Source organism: Puntigrus tetrazona, chromosome 1 (assembly GCF_018831695.1).
Source record: "Puntigrus tetrazona isolate hp1 chromosome 1, ASM1883169v1, whole genome shotgun sequence".
Classification (NCBI taxonomy): domain Eukaryota; kingdom Metazoa; phylum Chordata; class Actinopteri; order Cypriniformes; family Cyprinidae; genus Puntigrus; species Puntigrus tetrazona.
The window spans coordinates 7650580-7660323 of record NC_056699.1 but is presented as its reverse complement, the minus strand read 5'-3'; the positions used below and the strand labels follow the sequence as shown (position 1 = coordinate 7660323).

At 34.5% G+C, this 9744-nt stretch overlaps 1 protein-coding gene across 2 annotated transcripts in view; it reads right to left on the bottom strand.

The window, feature by feature from the left end:
• tspan5b (tetraspanin 5b) overlaps positions 1-8602 on the bottom strand; it is an 8811-nt gene extending 209 nt beyond the window's left edge. Inside the window, exons 1-9 of one of the 2 annotated variants that reach the window (XM_043245976.1) lie at positions 8255-8602; positions 7524-7574; positions 6723-6869; positions 4837-5007; positions 4496-4621; positions 4183-4230; positions 3777-3893; positions 2772-2833; positions 1-2504 (exon numbers count right to left, since the gene is read on the bottom strand). The exon at positions 1-2504 is cut by the window's left edge and continues 209 nt beyond it. In XM_043245976.1, coding sequence (XP_043101911.1) covers positions 2492-2504; positions 2772-2833; positions 3777-3893; positions 4183-4230; positions 4496-4621; positions 4837-5007; positions 6723-6869; positions 7524-7574; positions 8255-8335 — 816 coding nt within the window. In that variant the 5' untranslated portion in view covers positions 8336-8602 and the 3' untranslated portion in view covers positions 1-2491. The remainder of the gene's footprint in view (positions 2505-2771; positions 2834-3776; positions 3894-4182; positions 4231-4495; positions 4622-4836; positions 5008-6722; positions 6870-7523; positions 7575-8254) is intronic. The other variant, XM_043245977.1, reaches the window with a different exon arrangement.
• Between the last annotated feature and the right edge of the window lie 1142 nt (positions 8603-9744).

Genomic DNA, 9744 nt, shown 5'->3' with positions numbered 1-9744 from the left:
AATATTTGTAGCCCGTTTACAGCTAAGACAATAACTATACTGCTAAAGTTTTATAATTCTTACTCAGAAAAACACAATTTTCTGATAACAACATGATTATACAATATGATTAGTTTTTTGAAAAATATGCCAATATTTAATCATATTTTTATGGGATTTCCAGTCAACAAGGTACGAAAAGTTCAAGCTGGACACTGCATAAGCTAAAACTCAGGCTAGATAAGTGCTAGACAAAGAAAAAAAGGGATACGTTTAGACCTGCATATTTTTAATACCAAAACGTCCCTGTTCTCCAGTTTTACTGTGCACATACTGCAAAACCAGTTAGTGTTTTTACCTTTCACCAAGACTGTCCAAAACTTAAAAAAAAAAAATTAAAATTATGACATATGAAGGGTTACTCACATCAGGAAAGTGAAAAGGCATTATCACGACCATAGGGATTCATTAAATCAGCTTGTGTTTCAAATAATCTCACAATCCCAGTTTTACAAAAGTCACAAAACCACTATAACAGGCTGCAGATTCATTTCACAATCAAAGCAAAACATTCTTGTCATCTTTCTGGTAAAGACACCATGATTTCAGAAATATTTGATGATTTAATACCATATATATGTATATGGGTGAATCTCATAATATGTTCCAATTATAGTCCATCCCTTTTAAGTTCATGCTTTTGGCAGATGCATTAAATCATTAAATACCACAATTTTTTTTCATTTGAATCATAATTACATTAAGCTTTTTTTGAACCATTAATATTTTTTGAGTAGCATTGCCAAGTTATTTGCAATTCACATCTCACTCTACTGAAAATTATACTGTCTGAATTTTTTTTTCTCAGAAATGACAGAATATGACTTATACTCTCATATAAAGTTTATGAAATTAAATAGATACAGATGTGTATGATATTATAGCACTGAGAATTAAAAGGGAAAGACGTGCTTAAATGTTAAGAAAAATAAGCTTATTTTTCTTTCTATTTATTTTTTTTGGACATGAAACTCACCCACATACCCATTACACCACAATCTGAATCAATCTGGCAAAATCTCAGTGCTAATGTTTAAAAAAAAAAAAAAAAAAACACATTCTAGTGACACCATTACTTACACAGTGGCTATAATTTGAAAATCCAGTACAGATAAACATAGCGATTCACAAAAATATCTTCATATAGCTGAACGCCTTGGGAAAATGTAGTGTTATTCCAATAAGCATGCAGTGCATTTTCCCTTAGTTTCAAAAGCAAGTGTTTTATAAAATCCATTAAACAGGTAATATACACACAATCTGACAATGTGGGCAAAATAAACAAAAACATCTCGATGGTTTATGTACATTTGAAAGTCGTAATGTGAGTCAAACACTCGTGTAGTGTGAAGTAGACAGTAACACTTCGTTTAACACACTCTCCAGGATACTACCGTGTCACTAAAACTGGGTCCGATTTCCACAGAATTCTACACATCTCTCTCAAGTAATAAATACTTAGCCTAATTTGCTCAAGTAATTAACTACCAATAGAACTATAGTATTCTTAGCATTAACAAAGACGTTTTTATCATTTCGATATCCGTTCTGCAGAATTACGCAGATTTTTTTTCCCTACAAACAATGCAGAAAATGCAAAAAAGTGCACAGACTCATTCGGAACTAATAAACACTGAGCTTGCTTGCATTTGCCTAAACAACTCATTAACTGAAACATTGCATCTTCTAGCCAATAGGTTTTTAGTCGCATTAATCTTAACTCTCAAAATGCAATGCTTATTGTGTCAAATACGCTCATCTGAAGGATATATACTGTACGCAAAATGTTACAGACAGAATGCAAATGGCCTTAAAGGAATAGTTCACCCAAAAATGTTTATTTGCTGAAATGGGTAGTGAACGGGTGCCGTCAGATTGAGAGCTCAAACTGCTTTGACTCATCAAATTAATGTCTTGTGAAGTGTTATCACGAACGATGGCAATTTGTCCAGAAGCAACGGTTAAAACACGCAACGTTTTACTCCACAAGATGTTGATTGATAGAGTGGAGTTATGTGGATTACTTGTGGATTATCGTGATGTTTTTTAAGGCGTTTTTTCGGCTCTCATTCTGACGGCACCCATTCACTGCGGATGATCCATTGGTGAGCAAGTGATGTGATGCTACATTTCATTCAAATCTATTCTGATGAAGTAACAAACTCATCCATATCTCGGATAGCCTGACGATAAGTAATTTTCAGTTATTGGTAAACTATTTCTTTATGGGTTTCTTAAGGTCGACAACTGAGCCATGTTAATGCTGTTGAATTCCGCACTTAAATGAGTTGATCGAAGCAAAACATGAAGATCTTGCTGTACGTTGAAATATAAAGGAGTTATGTGAATGGAATCCCTCACTGGTTGCTAGGATACTGCGATGACAATGTGCCAACCCTGTTGCTGACTGACAGAGAAATGGAGGATCTTGCTGCAGAAAGGCTCGAGAGCTTCAGGTGAACAAACTGGAAGATGAAAAACAGATGTTAGTGAGATGTGACATCCAAACTCACAGCTTAAAAAAAAAAAAGTATACTATTTCAACCAGTGTGTTTAGACTTAAACTGCATTAATGCTACCAGTCTAAATGAATTAAAAAAAATAGTTTTAACAAATGGTTGAATATATTATGACTACTGCAGATACATGACTAATTTTTCATTCAAAAAGTGGGTCAGTTTTATTGTTAGTCTTGTGTAATGCAGATTTAATTTATCATGGATGTTCCTTACCAGCTCTCTCTGACCGCCTCGATGTCGCTCAGAAGATTCTGTGCCAAGCAGATCCCAAATATCTAGAATCAGGGAAAAGGTTTTTAATATCAAGTGACACTGAATTAATTATCACTTTGTTTTACATGTGGCTTCCTGCACATTATTAAATCTAATGCAAAATTAAATTCCACACTATTATATGCCCTAAACAGCACGCAGCGGTCTAAAAATCAATAAACATAACCACACTTGGCAGACTGTGTTTCGGCTGTAAATATCAAGTTTCAATCAATATTCAAGGGTTTTAATGCATCGAGTGGGACCGGTTTATTTAATTGTCACGGAGCGTAAGCTATATCTAAGCTCCTGCACCAGCGCTCAAAAGTTTGGGGAGAATTAGCTAGACACTCACTTAGGCTGCCTTTATTTGAGAAAAAATGCGGTAAAAATAATACTATTGTGAAATACTGTTGATTTCTTTTTTTTTTTTTTAATTAATAAATTTTATATATAAATATATATATATATATATATATATATATATATATATATATATATATATATAAATAATCGTGCAATGTAAATGACAGAACTGTCAATTTGTCTTCATACTCATAGGATACAACATTTTGTAAAATTATATATATATATATATATATATATATATATATATAAATAATCGTGTAAATGTAAATGACAGAACTGTCAATTTGTCTTCATACTCATAGGATACAACATTTTGTAAAATATATATATATATATATATATATATATATATATATATATATATATATATATATATATATATATATATATATATATATATATATATATATATTTATTTATATATATATATATATATATATATATATATATATATATATATATATATATATATATATATATATATATATATATATTCTTTTTTTTTTTTTATTTTTATGGCTGCTGTCAATAGTGGGACATATACAGAAAAAAAATTTCAGCATATGTGGATTACAATGACCGTTGTTGTTTATTCACCTGCAGAAGTGCAATTCCTATGAAGATTCCGGCAACTACGGTTAAATTCTCCTGTAACCATTTCTCAAACTGTGGTACACATCCTTTTGTGTGTATAAACATCTTCTGTTCGTTGTCCTTCACACATAAAAACACACATTAGCCAAAGATGCAAAACAATCAATTCTACTTACAAAACATTAGAGCAAGCTACCGTACGAACTTGAAATACAGTGCAAACGAACCATTTTTTAATAATACTTTTATTGGAATTTTGGACATTGGCAGCCGCAGTTCTCAGCCACTTAATTTACATGGATAATAGCGGCTAGGATTTTTAAATCCAATTTCGTTCAACAGAAAAAGACGTTTTGTGAATAAAAGATGACTTTTTGGGTGAATATTCTTTTGGCAAATGCATACTTACGTCTTTCGCTCTAATGTCATATCCGCATTGTGTGTTTATCACATCCTCCTTTGAAAAAAAAAGAATAAGAAAGCCAGCATTTAGTCCTCTGGATAACTTAACAGTTCTCTTTTTAATATAATGCTCAAAGCCTACGATTTAATGCGAAATGTGTCATATGTGGGTGTCTGCTGGATCTACATCACTTCCTGTTTATGTTCCCAGGTCTTCTGGAAGGAGACAATGGCACGTTCTAGCCAGTAAGGTGACTGGAAGACGTGTGTCTGTGTGTGCTGCATGAGCGTTAAAGAGTGTACATTCTGTGTTTACTCACAGCAGGGTCCTTGGTGCAGCAGGAAAAGGGAACGCCACATTTCTCTCTGCTCAGATTAGTGTCAGTACAATTAAAGTAAATATTCAGATTCCAGTCTTCAGGCCCAAAAGCTCCACAACACTCCCACTGTAAAAACACAGATGCAGTGAATATCCACATGCGAACCAACCAAAGCCATTCATTTGGACATATTGCTGCTAGCTAGATAATGTGTTGTCAAATGATTAAATCGCATAAGAAATGCACACTTATTAATTTTGCCCACTGATGTTTGCACATTATACTGATTACCACGAAAAAAAAAATGGTTTGGTTTTATGCATGTGCCAGTGTCTTCTTACATAATCTTGTGTGAAGTCGATGAGATTCTGTAGGTCAATGTCATCTCTGTATGCTCTAATATTGTTGTTGATGAAGAACTTGAGCTGGTCTTTAATCCAGTCCTTAAAGACAAACGCCAAGACTCCCGCGGTCAACTCCAGGAAAAATATGATTCCCAGAAAAACGGAAAACTGCAGAAGAGTACAGCAGAGTTCTGGTTACACAACTCATGATGGATAATATCAGCTTTAAGGGTCTGCAATAAATCAAGAATGTGTTAAATTCCCACAGCAGATTAAACACTGATTTTTTTTTTTTTCTGGTTTATGACTCCCAACCCTGCCAACATCCTTCAAACATTTACAGAGAAATTTCCATTTTTTATAAATGACGCAGTTCTCCTTATTTCCCATCTCAAAACGGTCACATATTTTCACAACATTCATCTCCAACTGCACACAAGTTTTTATACGAGTACAGTGAGCAATGATTTGTCACTGTGACCGCAACGAATACTTCCAGACTGACATCACAGTTCATCTGGTGTTTCCAGATGTTTTAAGAAAGCCTCCATTGCCCCGCAGAGGAAACGGGCCTCTTGTAAGGGTTTCGCAACACCATTCTTGACATTCTCACAAAGCTCTTACAGCATCCTCTCTCATATATATGAAAGGAGTAACAGACCACCAGAACCTGTGTGAGAGGAAGTTCACACACTTTCAGAACCACATTCTATCCAGTCAATCCCACTTACCTACGTAGTTACTCATATCCAGCTATTCAAAAATGTGATTACCCACCGGCACTCTCTATTCACATCTGTCTGCACAATACTGAGATAAGCAGCGTTTGCAAAGCAGCATTGTATTAGTATTCGTGAAACATTCAGTTTAGGGATCAAGTATAAAAATGGCAACGAATTCAGCTTAACCACTTCATATACAGTGCAGACTCCATTCAAATTTGCTTTGTAAATCATTTCAGTTTTGGGTTTAAGTCTGATAATCCTGAATTGTCATTGTTAGAATATTGCCTTTTACAATTTTATAGATAATTAGACTGTATTTTCCTGAGAGTGTTATTGTGCTGGTATCTTAAGGGCTTCCGTAGACAGCTAAAAAAAAGGTTTTATTTTCTTCATAGCATTACTGTTTATAATGGAGTCATTGCATCAATATTACATTTGTAATCATGGTCATTTTTGAAAAAAGAAACAGCACTCTTTGAGTGATATTAAGTATATGAAATTATATAAATGTATATACTTTCTGTACCTATATCTTACATTCTGTGATCATTCTAAATGCATTTTATTACACTGAATCATGCAGTGAAAGAACACACTCTAAATGCTCTCATGCACTAGACTTCATGTATGCGTGCACTCCGTCGGGGTGTTTTGAATGTTTCTTGCAAAATACTTGATAATGTCAAACAGTACATCATTAAAACAACAATTATGATATTATCGCACACCCTTACTAACAAACAGTCTATACATTACACTAGGGCTGTAACCACTATAGACACTGAGGGGCATTTAATTAGAAATGGATATGTATATATATATATATATAGGATGCATGTGTGTGACTGAGAGATCAGTTAAAGACGCAGTTGTGTGACGTGATATGATAGTTTGTCGGGACACAGAAACACTTTGCAGATGAGATGTGTTTCGAGGCACTTAAGCCAAACCAAAGACCTGTGCCTGCAAACTTTAACCTTAACTGAATTTCAAATACTGGTACAGAGGCACTGACACATTTTGTAGAACAACCTTGATTCACCCTGATTCCCTTGCTTTGGCATGTGCACCAAGTAAACATCGATCAACATGTCTGCTTGAACTCACTGGTAAAAAAAAAAAAATCCCAAAAAAACACAAACCAAAAAAAGAACATACAAACTTAAGCAGAAAGGAATTTTCCCTCAGAGCGCCGATGCATCCCGCGAAGCCAAGCACGAACATCACTCCACCAACCACGAGAAACAGCCACACTGGGTCAAACCCACCCAGGTCTGTGATGGAGGATATGTTGGACAGAACCCCCTGATGGAAATAAAAAAGGGAGCAAAACTGAGAATAAATTTATTAAGAGGCCAAGTGTAAGAGAAGTAAAATGAAAAGGTAAGGAGCTCTTTTTAATTACTCCAACCCTGCTTTTGGAGAACTACCTTCCTGCAGACTTACGTAATCAATTGAAAGTAGCTAAAACTGGTAGCTAAATGTCACTAAATACCATTACAATGGCGAATTCACTGATAAAATAGTTAAGTGGGCAGAGAACGTTTTGCAAGAAGTGATTAGCTGGTTCAGGTGTGTTTGATTTTTAAAAAAAACATCTTTTGACCAGTAGGAGGCCCTTAGCTGAAACTACAAGTGCCCACAAGTCTCGCTTGTTAGAGCATACTATATAGTAATATTTATTTAAACATTGAGTCCATTTTTGCACTAATTTGCCATTTGGAAATTATAAACAAAAATATATATATATAAAAAAAAAAATAAAAAAAATATATATATATATATATATGCATTCATTGACATTTTAATCAGTAGGTGGTCAAAATGCTGAAACTGCTCATGTGCCCTCAGATCAGAACTGAGCTACCATATATATACCATAATAATATAGACTTCCAGAGCGAAGAAGAGAGAAAAAGTAGAAGAATAATAAGTGTTTGTAAAAAAGATGGGCTTCACCTTCTCACTCCAGGCCCACAGAGCCACGGACAGGAACGCCACCCCCAGCAGCTAAAAAGTGTATATTAGTATAAGCATTTATAAATTATGCATATTTTACAAGCATAAGCGCTATAAATTACATTTGGAGTTTGTATTGCGGTTAAGCACACACATTTTATAAATTTTTATCTTGGCAAAAACCACCTGACACATGGGTTGTGTCTCAAAACCTAGTTGGCAGCCTGCACAGACAACATGTTTGCAACAGTTGCCAGCATTTATGACCATCATAAGGATGTTAGGACCGTACAAACCGCATAATATGGGCATTTGGAACGTTTTAATTGTATATATATATATATCCTTTATTAACATTTTCGAGCATTTTAGCAGCATTTGTTAGCAGCATAAACACTGTTTGGTAAGTCCGAATTGTTTGAATGTTCAAACTGCAGTTTCTGGACAAGATATGCTCCCTTTGGAACGTTCGCATTTAATTGTTTTTGCATCATTGAATATTATATATTCAACAGAAATTAGAGCATCATAAATGGATTTAGAACGTTCGACAGCACCGTCATAAACGCGTTTGAAACGTTCGGCAATGCTGTCTAGGTAGGCAGCTTACTAGGTTTTGAGGCACAGCCAATGTATTAGAAACCAAGGGGATGTTTTAAGGCAAACCCCAAGCGATAAAATGCAAGTCTGTACATTCACAGCTCGCACAAAGTCAAAAATGCAAAACTCACCCAAAATATAATATTAAATCCAAATATGAAGTATTTGATGCAACAGCCCACTTCGTGCACGTTGAAATGTTTTCCTGACATACTTGCGTTTGTTAAAACGGAGAAATTCCTCCCGGTGATTATTAATGATGGAGAAAAAAAATCGCCCACCGACTGGAAAACTCGCTTCTTCCTTTTACACCATATTTATGACATTTCTACAGATTGGCAGGCAATGCCACGGTGGGCTTTGCCTATTTCGCTTAAATCAGTGATGCGTCTATTAGAAAAACCCCCAAAATGTTCATAAAAATAATTACAGAGAATAACGGGACGAGCGCTCCACTGCAAATAAAGCTTGAGAGTCACTTCCGGAAGTGAATTATGTCATAATACGATTTTCCAAAATAAAGGTCCATAATAATAATAATAATAGCTACTTGGCTATATTGACAAAAAAAAAAAAAAAAAAAAAAACTGAAAAAACATAGGCGTATGGGTTTGGTAATGATATAACGTTAAAAAAATCTATATAAATAATGATAATGTGTATTATAACCCACATAATTATTATATGCAAAAATAAGTCCAATATGCTATTTTAATACATGATATGATAAATAATCTAGAACATAATAAAATAATCTAGAATATATTATGCATACTTTATATTTATTTGTTTATAAAAGAGAAATTTCAGCCTATTTGTCAGTTGCAGCAGTATCATTCCAGTGCCAAAAAACTTGAGACTCAAAATATTGACATCTATATGGTGTAATTGTTGAGGGCAACGATGATCTTCTGAGGTGCATAGGACTGTAGCATCACGTTCTATAATATCTCTTTAACATATAATTTGAACATTCAATTAATCACAATTTAACTGCCACTGCACAGCAGCAGTTTACAATACCACACCCATATCACAAAGCCAGGACTGTAATTTCAAAATAAGAGCCACCAAATCCTGAGACCCAGTTGTGAATAAACAGCATCCCGTTGTGACATACATTTTAAGTAATCACTTTAGTTTTACTATTATTTGTCAATGTATTATTATTTTTTTATTTATTAAGTCAGTTCTAGGATCTTCCTTTGCTTAAAAACCTTAAACCATTGGCTTGTGGGCGTGAATGCAATTTATAATTAAAAATTGTATTACAGATTCACTCTGATCTAAAAAAGTGTATATGACAAAGCTTTTCTTTCTACGATTTTAATTTCAAAATAGATCAAAAGTTTGCATGTATTGAACTTTTTCTGACTGAGCACATGACATGCAGGGAAACCTTCAGTTTGCAGAGACACAGGCAAGCATAAGGTCTAGCGCTCTGCATAGCAAGCTTATTGAGGGATCGTGTCTCAGCTAGTTAATTGGAATATCAGATAGCCGAGTGTGCGGTCTAGACAGGTCTATCTAATGTGTTTGTGTCCTTGTATAAAGTGAAGCAGGCTGTAATAACCCCAAGGGCGGTGGAAATCCAAGGCCTTGTGGCCACCTCACAGTTCTG